This window comes from Phodopus roborovskii, unplaced genomic scaffold, assembly GCF_943737965.1.
Source record: "Phodopus roborovskii unplaced genomic scaffold, PHOROB, whole genome shotgun sequence".
In the NCBI taxonomy this organism is placed as follows: Eukaryota; Metazoa; Chordata; class Mammalia; order Rodentia; family Cricetidae; genus Phodopus; species Phodopus roborovskii.
Window position 1 is genome coordinate 25,950,492 of NW_026126571.1, and position 18,510 is coordinate 25,969,001.

Below are 18,510 nucleotides of genomic sequence, written 5' to 3' on the forward strand. Positions count from 1 at the left end.
TTGTTTGTTGATGAGGAATTAGACATGGGATATTTCACAATGAATGTCTTTGTTTACAGTAGGCAAAAAGAGTACATTTTTTCTTACCTTCTATGGTGGTTTGAAAGAGAATGATCCCCATAGGCCCATAACTTTTAATACTTGGTCCCTAGTTGTTGGAACTGTTTGGGAAGGATTAGGAGGTATGGCCTTATTGGAGGAGGTGTGTTCATTGGGGGCTTGCTTTTGAGTTTCAAAAGACTGGAGTCATTCCCTGTGTGTCTGCTCTCTGCTTCCTGTCTGTGGATCAGGATGGGAGCGCTCAGCAGTTGCTCCCTTGCCATGACTGCCTATTTGTGGCCATGTCCCCTGTCATGATAATGATGGCCTCCTATCCCTCTTGAACTGTGAGACCCCAATAAAACCTTCCTTCAGTAAGTTTCCTTGGTCATGGTGTTTTATCACAGCAATAGAAAAACAGCTAACAGTCCTTCATAACTGTAAATGTATTGCCAACATACTTGCTTTAAATTTTCCCTCTCCTAGAGCTTAGTCATTGTTTTGTTTTATGCTCTTAGGCCATCAGATTTTCTTTTGATCCTTAGAATTCTTGCTTTCCCTCTTGACATTTCTCTTAGTTTTTCATTCAGAGATTTCTAATTTATTGCCTTTTTTGGAACCCAATTCCTTTCCTACATTAACTATATTAAGGTATGGATTTTTGGCATGAATATTTATTTAGTTTGACAACTCCTATACTCAGACTGCACCTAGTCTGGGTAAAGTCATAATAATTATTATTGAATGACTTTGTATGTCTTTGACTCTGATCCTTACATTTTCTTTGGTATAAAATTCTTGTGCTGGTGATATGGCTCAGTGAAGTAAAAAAAACACTTGTCCTTAAAGCTAATGTCCTGAGTTAGAGTCCCTGAACCCACATGGTAGAAGGAGAGGAGTGACTCTAGCACACACATGCACACACACGCACACACACACACACACACACACACACACACACACACTTCCTTTTAGGATGACTCTTATTTCATGCTCTGATGCCACCTACCTTGGGATGGTTAGTTGATGATATAAATGTACTGTTAAAAGGTGAGACTGGGGATGGGGTTGTAGTTCATTTGAAGAGTGCTTGCCTAGCATGCATGGAGCCCTGGGCTTGATCCCTAGCACAGCATAAAACAGCTATGGTTGCATAAGCCTATAATTCCACAACTTGGGAGGTAGCGGCAAGAAGACCAGAGTTGGTTCTGAGAATCAACTCAGAGAACAGAATCCATGATCGAAACAAGCAAAAATTTATATTTGTTCATGCATTCATCTATGAAGCAAATATTTATGGACCTGTTCTGTGTGTGCCAATGAAGCAATGCCATATTGTAACTTAAATGGTAAAAATATGTCTAAGTTCAAGACAAGAGTGATCTGTTTGGCAGATGTTTTGTTTTGCTTTTTAGAGACCTCAAGATTTTACTGATTCCAAGCCTGATATCTTAGGGTTTCTATTGCTGTGAAGAGACACCATGAACAAGGCAGCTCTTATAAAGGAAAATATTTAATTGGGGTTTGCTTACAGTTTCAGAGTCCATTATTGTCAGTGTGCAGGCTGACATAGTTCTAGAGAAAGAGAGTTCTACATCTTGATCCACAGGCAGCAGTATGACACACTTCCCCTAACAAGGCCACACCTACTCCAAGAAGGCCATATCTTCTAACAGTGCTACTCCCCATGGGCCAAGCATTCAAACACCAGAGTCTGTGGGGGAGTCTGTGGGGTGGTTTATCTCCTCTTTGTACTTTTTTTTTTTTTGGAAGAGGTTTTAAGTCTCAAAATTCAGAGTTTTAATTTATAGATACTGTGTATAAAATTGTGCTCTTGGTTTTGTCATAAAAATAAAAGAAATTATCCCTTGGGAAAATATTAACATTTGAAAACTATCTGTGTATTCATCTTTTAAGACATTATGGGTTGAGTATATAGATTATGGCCTTTCATGTGTATCTTTTTCTGAAATGTTAAGGTATTAAAATTGAGACTGTCTAACAAAGTAATGAGTTTTTGCATTGCATATTTTATGCAACTCATTTTAATGATTTACATAAGAATATGAAAATACTAAGAATCTTTTAGTTTATTTCCTATTTTTATGAGTTATACTTAGTCAATCCTAGACAGATGACAAATCTATCACTGTATTATTAAAGAACTTAGCAAACTTTTTCTCTAAATGACAATTTAAAATATTTTTATTATTATTTCTGATGTGTGTGTGTGTGTGTGATGTGTATGGGTGACAATGGAGGACAGAAGAGAGTGTTTACTGCCTGGGACCTGGAGTTACAGGCATCTGTGAGCTGTCTCACATGGGTGGTGAGGCAGCTGAATTTGGGTCCTCTGGCAGGCAAGTGCTCTTAACTGCTGAGCCATCTTTAGCCCCCCAATGCCCATTTTATTGTTTGTTATTCTATCAACTCTGAATTCCTTATTGTATCGACCTTTAAAAGTCTGTTGTGAGGGCTCTTCAATGATACCTTGCACAGAGATTGTACGTTCTAAATGTTAATGATAGTGTTTTGGCTGATCATGGTGACACACACCTGTGATCCCAACATTTAAGAGGCGGGGACAGAAGTATTGCCAATTTGAGGCCAGCTTGAGCTGCTTAGCAAGACACAGGGAAAGAAGACAGAAGAGAGGATCGAGGGTGGGGCTAATGGCAAGTTAGTGTTTTGTGTATCTGTTGCTCCCTGTCAAACTGTTATCAAATTGCATTGCTTAGCCCAGCAGAACCTCTTGTAGACTTCACTTGACAAGGACACATAAGATTGGCTGAGTCTCACTTAAGGAAATGCTCAACATCCTTAGTCATCAGGGAAGTGCAAATCAAAACCACTTGAGATTCCATCCTACACCGATCAGAATGGCTAAGATCAAAAACACCAAAGACAGCTTATGCTGGAGAGGATGTGGAGAAAGGGGAACACTCCTCCATTGCTGGTGGGAGTACAAACTTGTACAGCCTCTGTGGAAATCAGTATGGCAATTTCTCAGAAAATTAGGGATCAACCTACCTCAAGACCCTGCAATACCACTATTGGGCGTATACCCAAAGGAGGCACATTCACACCATAAGGACATTTCCTCAGCTATGTTCATAGCAACATTATTTATAATAGCCAGATCTTGGAAACAGCTTAGATGCCGCTTAACTGAAGAATGGATAAAGAAAATGTGGTATATTTGCACAATGGAGTACTACTCAGTGTTAAACAGTGACATCCTAAAATTCGAAGGCAAATGGACAGAGCTAGAAAAGACATCCTAAGTGAGGTAACGTAAAACCAGAAAGACAAATATAGTATGTACTAACTCATAAATGGATACAAGACATAAAGCAAAAGATACTCAGCCTACAATCCACAACCCCTGAGAACCTTGAACCCTCTTCCAGAAACAGATGGAAACAGATGCAGAAATCCATAACTAACCAATGGGCCAAGCTCCTGGAGTACAACTGAAGTGAGGGAGGAGTGATAATATGATCAAAGGAGTCAAGACCATGACACAAAATCAGCTGACCCCAGCTAGTGAGAGATCACTGACAAATGGGGAACCTGCATAACACCGAACTAGACTCCCTTAATATAGGTGACAATGGTATGACTGGGACAATATATGAGGCCACTGGCAGTGGGTCCAAGACCTAACTCTAATGCACAAACAGACTTAGTGGAGCCCATTCTATGTGGAGAGATATCTTGCCTAGCCTAGACACAGGGGTGTGGAGGTGGAGAGGTGCCTTGGTCCTGTCTCAAGCAGATGATGGGACAGACTTAGTAGACTTCCTAGGGGAGGCCTTACCCTCTCCGTGGAACAGATGGGAGGGGGGAGAGTGGGGGGGTCGAAAGGAGGGAGGGGGAACTGGGATTGGAATGTAAAAAATTAATTAACAAAGAAAAAAAGGCTGGCTGGGTCTCATGGCTGGTAGCCCTGCAAGGGCCCTAGCTCTTTTCCATACAGCATTCATGGTTTGGACTTCATTAACTGTGCCACCTGAGTTACAAGAGGAGGGACCCCGAGTGTAGGGAATGAAGTGGCAAACATCTTCAATCCCCACCTCAGGATTCTTGATACTGTGTTTGCCGTGTGGGTTTGGTCAAAGCAGCTGTAAGACTAGTCCAGATACCAACAAGATTGTTGAAAAATACTTTCTAGCTTCTCTTTTAGAGTTCATGTCAGATATCGTCTTCCTGGACAAGGTATTTTTCTGAAGTTCTGGAGAATTTGAGGAGACTAGGAGATGGTAATGAGAGGAGTGATTGCCATCTCTCCTTCTATGTTCCTAACTTTCCCAGCCCTCAGGGCTGGTTGCCATAGCCCACTGACATTCCAGCATGTTCTTATTTGTCTGTGGACCAGGCAAATGATGTTGTATTCAAAAACTATTTCCTTGAGTTAAAAAAAAAAAATGCTCAATTTTCAGTAACCAGATAGGTGATTTGTGATTTATAGTCAAGCAGGTTTACACAATGGGCATTTAAAAAAATTCCCACACATCTACCTTCTCCTTCCTTGTGTATTGAGCAGTAGTTTCATGGGGCAGCCAGCAGTACCTCAGCCTCTGTTACTTCATACCACATTTCAGTTCTTAGTCACTCTTAACAGCAAAATCCATAGATGGAATCAGTTCTGTTCTGTGGCATAATTTGAACAGTACCGCTACTCTGTTTCCCCGAATTTTACCTTATAACTGTGAGAACATTCTGACAGCACTTAATTAGCTGTCACAATGGGCTCTTCACATAGGGAAGAAGTTTAACATTTAATGATGTGGGGATGCTAATATGGCTCAGTGGGTAGAGGTGCTTGATTCCAAGCCTGACAACTTGAGTTCAATCCCTGGATCCCACAAGGTTGATCAAGAAAACTGACTCCTGCAGGCTATCCATTGACCTTCGTATGTACCCATCCCCCCATTTAAATAAATACATGTAAAAAAATTATACATTATTATGCATGAATAGAAAACTTGATTTTCAAAATAATAAGATATATATATGTGTATATATATATATATATATATATATATTTGTTGTTGTACTTTATAATAAATACCTCATGATGGAGATTATATGAAATTATAGTAGGAATGGGGAAAACATTAGATTTATAGTTCAAGTTTTTTATATTCTTTAGTTGGCTGATTATAAAAGGGATGAACTAGCCTGCCTCCATCTTAGGCTTGAAACGAGGTTCATTTCTGTTTCTTATTAAATCTGTTTCTCAAGAATTTGGCCATGCCCACATGTAACATTACTCACAAATAGTTCTGTATTGCCTGTTCCATGAAACGGCAGCCATATCTTTGTTTCAAAAAGTTGTTATGACTATCTTGTAATGCCACCTTTGTTTGAAAAGGTTGTCATGAGTGCCTTGCCATTACTATCTTGTTATGACCACCTTGCTTTGCAGCTCGTATAACCCTGCCAAATCCTCCATCTGGGAATCCACTACCCCTGAACTGTAAAAACCATTATCTTGCCTGTGGCCAGGGCTGACCTCTTGAACCCTGCTTTAGGGGGAGGCAGTCTATGTACATAAATAAAAAGGCTTACTTTAATTGATTGCTTGTTTTAATTAGTTTGGCCATGAAGATTTGGGTCAGTGGGTTTTCTCCTTCGATCTTTGGGACTAACAAAAACAATTAGAGCACTGTGTGTACCTGATGACAACACCTTTGAGTGATGAATTTTGGTCATTATTAGAGTTAAAACAAGAATATAGTGCGTGAAATAAATACCATGATAGATTTGGGTAAGTTTTATTATGTTAGAAATATAACAATTAATTTCATAGACTACACTTGCTAAATGCTACTTAGACTCTTACTGAACTGTCTAATATATTTTTTAACTACGGTGCCCCAGAACATATTTGAGAAAAATAGGAAGTTAGTTACCCAGTGGGAAACTTGTATTTTAATTTTGTTCCTTTCACCTTGGGAAAGAATAAAGCATTTTAAAAATGTAAGAGTATATTTTGAATGCTGCTTGATATACCCCACTTTGTGCAGAGCCGACTGTTCCATAATCAGGGCTTTGCTGTGGTGTTAATAGGTTCCATATTCAGAAGGCAATGCAGGGGTGGAGGAGCAACTGTGAAAAGTCTCTTGCTGCTTGCTGCTAGGCAGAAAGTCTCTAAGTCGTTATTTTAGTCTGTGGTCACTTTACATTTTGCCCTTCCTAGTCCTTAGTGATACATTTAATTGTAACTGTGGCTCATCTTGGTGCCTGGGCCTAATGGAAGGAACTGTTAAAACAATGGCATAATGTTATGATCGTGAGGTAAAAGCAAACAAACAAAAAAACAAAAACAAAAAAGCCTCAGCCAGCTAGCCTACACTGGTGACTTCTTGTGTTTCTTTAAACTATGTATCCTGTTCTTTATAGAGTTACATTAGTATCTTTCCTGTAAAATGCATTAATTATTTAGATCTCAGTTTTAGTATTAATAGACCTTTTCTTGTTTTGATGAAAAAAATTTTTATTGTATTGGTTTTTTGAAACAGGGTTTCTCTGTGTAGTCCTGGCTGTTCTGTAACTCACTCTGTAGACCAGGCTGGCTTTGAACTCACCTGCTTCTGCACCCTGAGTGCTGGGATTAAAGGTGTACACCACCATTATGATGAAATATTTTTTAAAAAATCTCCTTGATACAAATAGGAGAGGGAGAAGTCTAAGTACCTTTATTTACAGGTATAATTTTATACATAAAGTACCCTAAAAATATTCACCAAGAAAATTCTACAACTGATAAACACTTTCATCAAAGTAGCAAGATACAAGTCACTAGCCTTCTTATATGCTGATGGCAAACAGACTGAGAAAGAAATCAGGGTAACAGTATCTTTCACAATAGCCTGAAAAAAAGCTATTCTGGGATAACAGGAAACAACCAAGTGAAAGACCTATATAATAACAACTGTACGCCATTAAAGAAAGAAATCGAAGAAGACATTAGGAGAAGAAAAGATCTCCCATGATTCATGGATTGGTAGGATTAATATAGTGAAAATAGCCATCCTGTCAAAAGCAATCCCATCAAAGTTTAACACAATTCTTCACAGGACTTGAAAGGACAATTTTCAGCTTCAAGTGGAAATACACACACACACACACACACACACACACACACACACACAACGGATAGCTAAAACCTCCTGAATAATAAAAGAACTGTGAAAGGTATCACCATTTCCAATCTCAAATTATAATACAGAGCTACAGTAGTAAAACCAGCATAGTATTGGCACAAAAATAGACACATTTACCAATAGAATCAAATTATAGACCCAGACATAAGGCCACACATCTATAGACACCTGATATTTTTGTTGACAAATAAGCAAAAAAAAAAAAAATACTCTGGAAAGAAAAACAGCATCTTCCCTTTGTGAATTTGAGGCCAGCCCAATCTACAGGGCTTGTTCTAGGGTTACATAAAAGAAGCTCTGTCTCAAAAAAAAAAAAAAAAAAAAAAAAAAAAACCAAAAAACCAGCATCTTCAGTGAATGTTGCTGGTCCAACTAGATTGCAGAAGAATGCAAATATATCTATATTTATTGCCTTTCACAAATCTCAAGTCCAAATGAGTTAAGGACCTTAACATAAGACCTGATACCCAGAATCTTACAGGAAAACAAAACAAAATGAACGGTCTTGACTCATTGGCTGAATAAGACACTGATGGCACAGACACTAAAACAATAATAAATAATGGGACCTCGTGAAACTGAAAATATTCAGATAGGCAAAGGGTACTATCCCTTGGGCAAAGCAGCAAGCTACAGAAAGGGAAACAAACTCTGCTCATTGCATGTCCAATAGAGCAGCAGTTCTCAGCCTGTGGGGGGGTCGAATGACCTAAGACCATCCTGCATATCAAATATTTATATTACAATTCATAACAGTATCAAATGTACAGTTGTGAAGTATCCATGAAGTAACTTTATAATTAGGGTCACCACAACATGAGAAACTGTATTAAAGGTTCACAGCATTGGAAGGGTTGAGAACCACTGTAATAGAGGGTTATTATCTAAAATATATAAAGAACTAAAAAACTGGATATCAAGAAAAAAATTCATTTTTAAAAATGAGGTACAGAACTAAGCAGAGAGTTCTCAAAAGAAGAAACACAAGTAGCTAGAAACAAAGAAATGTTTAGCATCCTTTGTTATTAGGGACATGCAAATTAAAACTACTTTAGGTTGAATAGCCAAGTCAATGACCAAAATCAATAAAACAAATGACAGCTTATACTGGTTAAGATGTGGGGAAAGGAAACACTTATTTATTGCTGATGGGAGTATAAACTTGTACAGACACTATGGAAATTGGCATGGTGGTTCCTTGGGAATGTGGGCTTACATCTACATTGAGATCTAGCTATTCCATTCTTGGGATATGCCCAAAGGACTAGCTAACCAATTCCATCTGTACTTTCTGAGCCAACCTAAATGTCCTTCAATTGACAAATGATAATGAAAACATGGTACATATATACTGTGGAATACTATTCAGCTGTAAAGAAAAATGAAATCATGTGCTTTTCAGATAAATGGACAGAACTAGAAAAGGTCATATTGAATAAGATAACCTAAACCCAGAAAGATGTGTGTTCTCTCATTGGAAGTTCCTATCTCCACATTGTCAGAAGTTAGAACATAACCTGTAGAAACCAGGGAGTAAAAGGGAACCATTGCCAGGATGAGGAGTTGGGGAACAATAGAGAGGAATAGCAGGGTGCAAGTCATCTGACTGGGGAAATGGGAGAAGGGGCTTTAGGGAGAGGGAAGGGTAAGTACAGAAGAAGGCAGGAGGAGGGTAGAGTACCAGGATGTAAGCGATCTGATGGGGGAATGGGAAAGGAAGGACTCTTTAAGAAGGGAGAGGGAAGCAAATATAGAAGAAACAGGGGGTGGGGGTAAAATAACAATAAGGATGTCTGAAAGAGCCACATGGAATAATAGTATTAACTACCTGAAAAACTATAATACATGTAATTCTGTGTATAGATATCATCTATAATTTTAATGAACTTCCTTCATATGGGTTGATGATTCTCTTTCCAAGAGTCAAAGGCCACCTAGCAAATATCAGGCATGAGAACCCCTCTTTTGAGTTGTTGTCCAGAGCTGTCCAAGACATTCCCAAAATATACAGCCCTTGATTGCTCCATGGAGATGAAAGGGAAGTCCCTGTGGCTGAAGATACCATGCATTTCAGAAACCCAGAGACCCCTGAGCTGAACTGACCTGGATACCTCCTTCCTGAGGACCAACTTTTATGGAACCAGTAGGCATCGTGCAAGCTTCTAAATGATGGAGGCAACCAACATTCCTACCCAGCTACAACACCTATGAACCATATCAACAACCAGCATGGCACAATAACCCTAAGGGTACAGAGGTGGTATGCATATCTTGGCAGTAACCAACAGCTCTATGATTGGATTTAAGACCTGCTCACAAGAGAGAAACTGTGCCTGGTACTGGAAAACTAGCTAACTACTAAATGCTAGTGAAATCATGGCTGTTAGAGGAAAATCTACAACCATTACTTTACTAAACCAACATAATCCCTAACAACAGTCTATAAACATTTGTCCTTATTCTCACAGATAACTGAGAAACATGGAGGAAACTTCTCTTTGCAGCAGCTGGAGACCATTACAGAAAACCACAACCAATCAATACACAGAATTGTGAAACCCAATCCCAATGGATACAGCTGAAAAACACCCCCATACCCATTAGGGAATTTGCAGAAAATGTGGGAAGATTATAAGAGCCAGAGGATCAGGAGGATCAGGAGCTTTTCTGTGAGACTGTGTCTCCTAGTGATGTCAGAAGATATAAAGTCTCATCAACATGACTGCCCAAATGTGAACTGAACAAGGACAACCCTAATGCTGAAGTGGAGAAGGAAAAGTCCATGAGGCCTCAACCTTCCAGAGGACTATAGGCAACCGAGAAAGCTCTAAACGGGAAAGAGAGTCCTTCCCAGAGAAGAACACAGTGATTGGCTGTCCAATGAAAAATGGTCAGCCTTGAAAACATACAAGTAACATTATACAGACTAAGCAGGTTATATTTAGGAATATATCTGTATATACATTATACAGAAATGCATGCAATAACAACTAATGAAAGCAAAGGCTACGAATTTGAGGGATAGTGGGGAGGGAAATGGGAGGTTTGGAGGAAAGACAGTAAAAGAAGAAATGTTGCAATTATAACATTTTTTTTTTTTAAGTTAAAAAGTCACCTTGAAAGAATTTTTTACCATATGTAGATTTGGATTTTTTCAAAGCTTTACTAAGCTGTAATTGACAAATAAAAATTGTATAAGCTGCACTCAGGAGGTAGAGGCAGCAGGATTATGAGTTTGAGGCCAGAACCTATCACAAAACAAAAGACATGTATGTTATTATGTACAACATGTTTCTGGTTTTTTGCTTTGTTTTGTTTTTTTCTTATTTTTGAGGAAAGGTCTTGCTATGTAGCCCAGGCTTGCTTTGAACTCACTATGCAGCCCAGGCTGACCTTAAATTTATGGCCATTTTCCAGATTCAGCCTCCTAAGTGCCTGGCCTGGCCAACATAATGTTTTGATATAAGTCTGTCACTTAGCATATTTGGTGTGTGTGTGTGTGTGTGTGTGTTGAAAATGTTTAAGATCTATTGTCTTGACAGTTTTCATGTATGCACATTGGAAAGGAGGGACTTATGTACTTTGTCCAACATCTCCCCTAACACCCTCCCACTCATTGGTCATTGTCATTCCACTCTCTTTTTGTTTTGAGGTTGGCTTATTTGCTTTTCTGTTTTTATTGGCCTATTTCTTAACATAATATCCTCCAGGAGCTGGATTGGCTTCATAGTTTAAAATTGTTATAGGTTCTGAGTGTTATGGAGCACACCTGTAATCTCAATACTTGGGAAACAGAGGCAAGAGAATGGTTAACTTTGATGCCAGTCTGGGTTATGTAATGAGTTCAAATCTAGTCTGAGCTACATAGCAAGGCCCTGTATCAAGGAAATAAACAGCAAGGTGGGGGAAGGCTTATAGAAGGAAGGGTCATTTGGGGCTTATGGTTCTAGAGATGCAGGAGTCTATCACCATCACGGTGGGAAACATGGCAGCAAGCAGGCAGGAATGGTGCTGGATCAACAGCTGAGAGCTCACATCTCAATCCACAAACAGGAAGCAGAGAGAGTTAGCTTAAGTGGCAGGAGCTTTTGAAACCTCAAAGCCTTCCCCTGGTGATATACTTCCCTTCCTCCAGCGAAGTAACACCTACTCCTCCCCCTGGTCCTCTTCCCCACACAGCCACCAACTGGAGACAGATTTATGATGGGGGCATCTTAAACAAACTGCCATGCATGGTATTATCTTTCATTCTAGCTATATTGTGTGAGAGAGAGAAGGGGCAGGGAGGAGGTGAGAAGGGGTGCATAATGTTGCACATTTTTACTGACTCTTCCTTGGTAACTAAAGAAGTTGAGTACTTTCTCTTTTGTTAAGTTTCCGTCTGGCTAAGTGGTGGTCTTGGTTTTCCTATTGGGTTTTCTGCCTTTTTCTTAAACATTCTTTATATATTCTGCATATGAGACTTCTGGTTGTGTATATACAGGGTGAGTTGAAAATAATTTCTTCCACTCTATAACTTTGTTGTCTTAGTCTTTAAGTGGTATCTTTTGACGAGGAGACAATTCTTATATTTAATGATTCTCCCACCTATGATTAGCACTTCTGTGCCTTTTAAGAAATCTGTCCCTACCCCAATGAAAGTTCTTTCTTACATTTTTTTCCAATTAGGCCTATAATTGACCAGAAATGGGTTTGGCATATGTTATCTAGCATCATGGTTCTTTGTTTATTGGTGCCCACACAGCTGTCTGGTTGGGCTCACCACATTTATTGTAAAGACAGTCCTTCCCTCACAGAATTGCAATAAATAAAATGGACATGTATTTGTAGGTCCATTTCTGACTACTCCATTCTGGTCTGCTGGTTTATTTTCCTGTCCCTCTGAGAATACCATGTTGAGTTAGCTGTACATTTGTTGAGTTTTAGAGTGAACTCTGCTATCTGGAAGCCCAGGTGTAGCACAAATATTAAAAACAAAGAGACTGATATTGGGGTTCAAGCTTCAAGCTGAAGATCAGAGAAACAAAGCAGCCAAGCCAGTAGATCTTACCTCAACCCACCTGAAAAGGCAATTGTGTCTACATGGATCCTCAGAGGCAAAAGGCTCAGTTCCTGTCTCCTCCTCCTTTCATTCCTCTCTTTACCCAGCCATATCACTCCTGTCTCCACCTCCCTAGTGCTGGGATCAAAGGCATGAGCTCTGCTACTCCTCACTGGTGTAGGCCAGGGTGGCCCTGAACTCAGAGACATCCATCTGCCTGTCTCCTGAGTCCTGAGAATAAAGCTGTGTGCCACCACTGCCTGGCTAGCTAGTATGGCTGCTGGAATTAAAGGTGCGTATCACCACTGCCTGACCTCTATGGCTTGAAGCTGTCTTTGCTTTCTGAATCCTCAGGCAAGCTTTAATAAATCACAAATAATTTATCACCATACCCAGGTCTTCCAGCTCTGCTGTTTTCAAGACTAATCTTGTGCCTTTTCCACATCCTATTGATTCTTAATAGTATAAAAATAGTCTTAATTTTAATAGCAGCTGTTTGAATTTTTATGGAAATCTTACCATCCCTATTATTTGTATGATTTATGATAGCCTATTTGTGATAACTTTTTATCATTTATTCAGCAGTAGAATATAAAAAAGAAAATATATGTATCTACTTGCTTTGTTTTGCAAATATACACAAAAGGAAATATAATGGCAGTAGGTGGAGGTGGAAAGAAAATGAGGAACGATGTAAAGTAGCCGAGTGTGTGGGTTACTGCTGGGACAGGAGGGCTGTGCAATTGAGCGCAGCTAGGCTACACAGTAAGATCCTGCTTCAAAAAACACCCAGTTAACCAACTAAACAAGGCAAACAAAAACAGAACAGTCCAACAACAAGGAAGAATGTAAACTAAAGCAGTAGATAAAATTAAGGTAGATTTGCCATTTTGGTAGACAGTTAAGGTTGAAACTTTTGATATCAACTTCACTGGAGTTAAAACAAAACAGTCAGTTATAATTAACAGGAATCAATACAAAAACAACCCATTTGCTTTAAAGGAAATTTTTCCCCAATACTGAGCTGAAGATGGGATTTTTTTCCCCCTCTGTTGAATTTTAAGGGTGATAACCTGATCCTGCAGTACTTTGGATAATATTTTAACATAATTTCCAAACCCCATTTATCTAGACAGGTCTATTGAATCCTCAACAGTACAAATATGTGTTTTCCTGATAATCTTGACTTGATCCAAGGATAATGGGCTTCATTTTTATTGAAAATAAGTAAGATGTATATCACTCAGCTCAGGCAAGAACCTGTATTTTTTATTTAGATATGCCTGCATACTTGAAAGACAGTGGAGCAGAGGGTCTGTGAGTTTGTGGTATTCTTTATTACTGCCAGACACTGATAAGTGCTTTTATTTGCATTATAAAATTTAATCCTCAGAACAATCCCTTGGGGTAGGATCTGTGATTTTCATTCTTCATGGGTATAGACGTGAGGCAAACGTCTTGTCAAAGTCATACTACAAGTAAGCAGTGGACTCAGGACTTGGCTTCTGACAGTTGGGCCTCACTTCCTGCTACATTGGCATTGCTGATAAGAACCCACTGTAGGTCAAACTTGTGCTGGAATAAAGCAACTCAAAGTTTGACTAGAGTGTTTTCCCTCAGGAAACCCATGTCTAAGTCTATTACACAGATGGACAGATGGTGAAGAAAAATTGATTGTACATTAACAACGATTTTACATGAGATAGAAATTTTACATTTCCTTTAGTGTATGTCATATTATACTAAAGTCAGTTTTCTGAATAATCATTATTGAATAGCTTTATGTTGGATATTATCACTTTTCTTTTAAAAAAAATTCTCTTGATACAAAACTATCAAAAGAAGCCAAAAATGGGGCTCCTTCAGAGCCCCTCCCATCCTCTGGAGTTTCTTTTTGCTGTTCCTTTATACATCTACATTTATAAGATTTGTACCATTATATTAGGAGGGAATAGGAGGGAGGGAGGGAGAGATCAAATGGCTTGCTTAGCTAAGCGAAATATATGCAAAATAAATTAATGTTTTCTGTAAAGTCTCTTGTGGGTACGTCTTTTTTATACTTTAATAGTTCTCAAGTATTTTTCACAGTTTTAAGATGATCTTTTCAAAATGATTTAATTAAAAGTAAAGAAGAATTTTGAATGCTTTCCAACTAGCATTCCTGAAAGCTGAATGAAAATTGTAAAGGCATTTTACTATTTTATAATGTTTATACTTTTGTTAGAATCTTGCATTAAGGTTTGCTTGTGGGCATTGATTGGTTTTTAAATGAATGTAGTAATTTATATTTGCAACTAGTTTCCCAAGTAAGGGTAACTATAGGAACACTTCTATACAGAGTATTAAGAATGAAATAGAGCTAATTCAAACATTTCATACTTTCCTATGTTCGTTTTCAGACTGAAGGCTCGGAACAAATGTAGAAAGATGTTCACTTCAGAAATGGGGGTTGTGGAAGAATGGCTGTCAGAATTTAAGGTAATAGCAACTCTTCTAATACAGAAATTTTATCCTAAACAAAGTTTGCCTGCATTTAAATTCTAGTGGCTTTTTATATTTTATGTGACTAACATGCTAAAGCATTTGTGGAAAAAGAATGTACTGTATCGTAGTAGAGAGCTATTTATGCACAGTAATCTTTTGTGGAAGATTTAATTCCTTTCCCCCAAGTGTCTCAAAGAGCTCATTATCTGTGTATTCTCTTCCTTCCACGTGATATTACCATGGTCATGAATGTTGATGTCACCCCCCCCCCCAGTGATCATCAGTGATCCATTGTCAGAAATAGGGTGGGAAATAGTAGACCTGTTCATGATTGACAGAAAGCGGAGGGCAGCAAGATATTTACTTAATCTTCACCAAGGACTCTGTCTCTAGATGGAAACCAAGGCTGGTCCTCTGTGTCATCGAGTTAGATTCTTCAGGCTAGAGGCATATGTCTCATCCTTGCTGATAAGTGTTCAAATGACAAAGTTTGAATGATCTGTGATTTTAGACAAGGCTTTTCAGAATATAATAGTCACTCAGAAAAGGAAGTGTTACTACACTCCGGTTGCTAAGTGACCTGTTAACCATATGCTGGCTTTATCTGCTTCTATTGTCTAATCCTCATGAATGCTAGATAAACTTTGATACTTTCTTAGCCTTCCTCCCCACCCCAAGACAGGGTTTCTCTGTGTAGCTCTGGCTGACCTGGAACTTGCTCTATGCACCAGGCTGTCCTCGAACTCATAGACATCCTCCTGCTTTTGCCACCCAATTGCTGGGATTAAAGGCGTGTGCCACCACTGCCCAGCTACTTTCTTAGTTTTTATTGTCACAAATTGAGTATCCTTTGGATTTCTTAATTCACCATGAAGCAGTGTGAAATGTTGTAAAAGTACACTATATAGTGCTTTTTACAAATTTTAATATTTGGATTAAACCTTGTATATGTTCCCCTCATGTTAGCTTTGTAAATGATCATTCGAGGAGTTTTAAAGCTTTTCTTCTGCTTCAAAAATATTTATGTTTTGCTACACATTGTTAGGATTTTGGAGTGAGGGCCAGTTGATGAAACTTTTCTGATTTAATTGTTGAGTACCATTTCTTGTAAACCATTCTTATTTCAAATGTGGAAAGGCTGGCTGTGGATGGTGGTGCATGCCTTTAATCCCAGCAATTGGGAGGCAGAAACAGGCTATCTCCATAAGTTTGAAGCCAGCCTGATCTATAGAGTGAGTTCCAGGACAGATTCCAAAACTACAGAGAAACCCTGTCTCTAAAAAACAAACAAACAAAAAACCCAAAAACAAAACAAACAAACAAACAAAAAAAACTGTGGAAAAGACAACCTAGCTAGTTACTGATTTACTGATTCCTTAAGACAGACTGTACATAGAAGACATGCTAAATAATGGTCTCGGGAGGTGGGGGTGGGGGGTTAAGGGGTGGGAGGAGAGTGTGTCAATGATTATGGCAAATGTTTGAAAATCATGATGCCTGTGTTAGCTAGATTTATATCAACTTGATATAAACTACAGTCATCTGAGAGGAGGAAACCTGATTGAGAAATTGCCTTCATAAGATTGGGCTGCCAGCAAGATGTAGAGCATTTTCTTAATCAGTGATTGATGTGAGAGGGACCAGCCCATTGTGGGTGCTGCCACCCTGGGCTGGTGGCCCTGGGTTCTATTAAAAAAGCAGGTTGAGCAAGCCATGAGGAGCAAGCCAGTAAGCTGCACCCTTTCATAACCTCTGCATCAGCTCCTGCCGTCAGGTTCCTGTCTTTTTGAGTGTCCTGACTTTGATGATGAACAGTACTGTGGAAGCATAAGACAAATAAACCCTTCCCCTCAGTTTGCTTTTGGTCATGGTGTTCCATTGTAGTGATAGAAACCTTAGGCAATGCCTACCTGCTAATTCTTTCCCATTCCTGCCATTAGTGTTCAGATACCTCAGAAATGCAGTAGGAAGGGCACAGGGCAGGACAGCAGTATTGACAGTGGTGCAGCCTGGTGTCTGAGGGAACAGAGTACTTATCTTTATCTGATTAGGAAGGATTGCCAAGGTGACTTATACAAGAGCTGGCTGGAGAGGCTGCATTGGCAGATTAGTACCACTGAGTAAATAAATACATATATTAAGAATATGGGAATTAAATTTTGCTCTGTCTGAGAAAGGCATTGCAAAGCTGGAATAGGTTTTGTTGATAGAAAATCAAGGAATGGAATTAGACTAGAATTGGAAGACATATGCACTTGTAAAAAGCATCTGATACCTTGGAAATGGTTGTGAGCCACCCAATGTGGGTTCTGGGAATGGAACTCTGGTCCTCTGGAAGAAAAGCCCTATGGTGTGTGTGTGTGTGTGTGTGTGTGTGTGTGTGTGTGTGTGTGTGCGTGTGTGTGTGTGTGTGTGTGTGTGTGTGCGCGTGCGTGTGTGTTCATTTCTAAAGAAAACGCTGTTTTGTTTGTTTGTTTTGACAACATTATTGTAATTGACCGAGTGGGCAGTCAGCAACTCTGTTGATTGGATCCCCATTCCAGTAGGTGGTTTTCTTGAGTAAATCATTACAATTCAATTAGTCGAGAGAGGTTGAAGTAGATGGCCTGGAAAGGTGACTTCAGCTCCATGATGTACCCTGCACAGCCTGACTCAGCAGCCTCTGGAACCCACAGACAATGCAGTTTACCCCTGTAAAGCTTTAACTAAAACTTTATACACAAAATAAACACATGTAAAATTTTTTTCTAGTGGGCTGGAAAGATGGTTCAAGATAGGGTGAGGGTGGGGAGCAGAGGAGCTTGCCATCCAGTCTGATGACAAGTCTGCATTAGATCCCTGGAATCCACAGTGAGGGCAAATTCCACAAGTTGTCCTCTAACCTACACATACACACACACTAAATAAATACAAAAGGAAATGTAAATGTTTTAAAAATGAAAAAGTCTTTTACTTGTAGAAAAGCATTTAGTGTCTGCACTAGATAATCTCTTAGCATTTCCTTGACAAACTAACAAAGCAATTAAACTAGAATTTCATTGAATATGTAATATTTTCAATGACTTATTTGTAAAAAGAAATTTCAGATTGCTTTGTGTTTTTCTTAATGCAGTGTGTATATTATCTAACAGACCCTAGATTCCTAATTTGTTTTCAGTTCTCTGGTGGTCACTGAACCCATTTTCATGTGTGAAGCTGCTGAACGGGGCTGCTCTGTTTATTGATTCTTCGTCCATCTGCCCATCTTCATTAATTCTCTTCACCCAGCCCATATCACTCCCTCACATGTTAAAGCCATCTGCCACACGGCACTTTAGTATGAAGCATCTGTTTCCTTAAAAAAAAAAAATTGCCAAGAATAATTTTAACATGATTTTTATTTTCATCTCCATTTCTGCCTTCTGTAACATGAGAAACCTTAACTGGTGGTTGGTTGAGGAAGCCAGTAGTTCTTCAGTTCATCTGGTCCTATAAGGTGCATTTTTCAAAGCACTGCTTGTTTCAAAGCGCATGGGTGTTTTGTCTGCATGCATCTCTGTGTACGTGTGTGTGTTGGGTGGGATCCCCGGGACTGGAGTTACAGACAGCTGTGAGCTACTTACTGTGTAGGTGCTGAGAGTGGGGATTCATCCGCGTGCTCTGGAATGCCAGCCAGTGCTCTTAATGCTGAGCCACCTCTCCTGTCTCCTCTCAAAGCACCATGAGCACAGTAGTTAACCCTTCCTTCTGTAGAAAAGTGACTTTGCTCACATCCATACCATGCGGTAGTGATGG

General features: G+C 39.2%; 1 protein-coding gene across 3 annotated transcripts in view; it reads left to right on the forward strand.

The window, feature by feature from the left end:
- Positions 1 to 18,510, forward strand: part of Hycc1 (hyccin PI4KA lipid kinase complex subunit 1) — a 93,535-nt gene that overhangs the window by 12,925 nt on the left and 62,100 nt on the right. For all 3 annotated transcript variants that reach the window (XM_051202890.1, XM_051202888.1, XM_051202889.1), the window contains exon 2: positions 14,652 to 14,730. In XM_051202890.1, coding sequence (XP_051058847.1) covers positions 14,680 to 14,730 — 51 coding nt within the window. In that variant the 5' untranslated portion in view covers positions 14,652 to 14,679. The remainder of the gene's footprint in view (positions 1 to 14,651; positions 14,731 to 18,510) is intronic.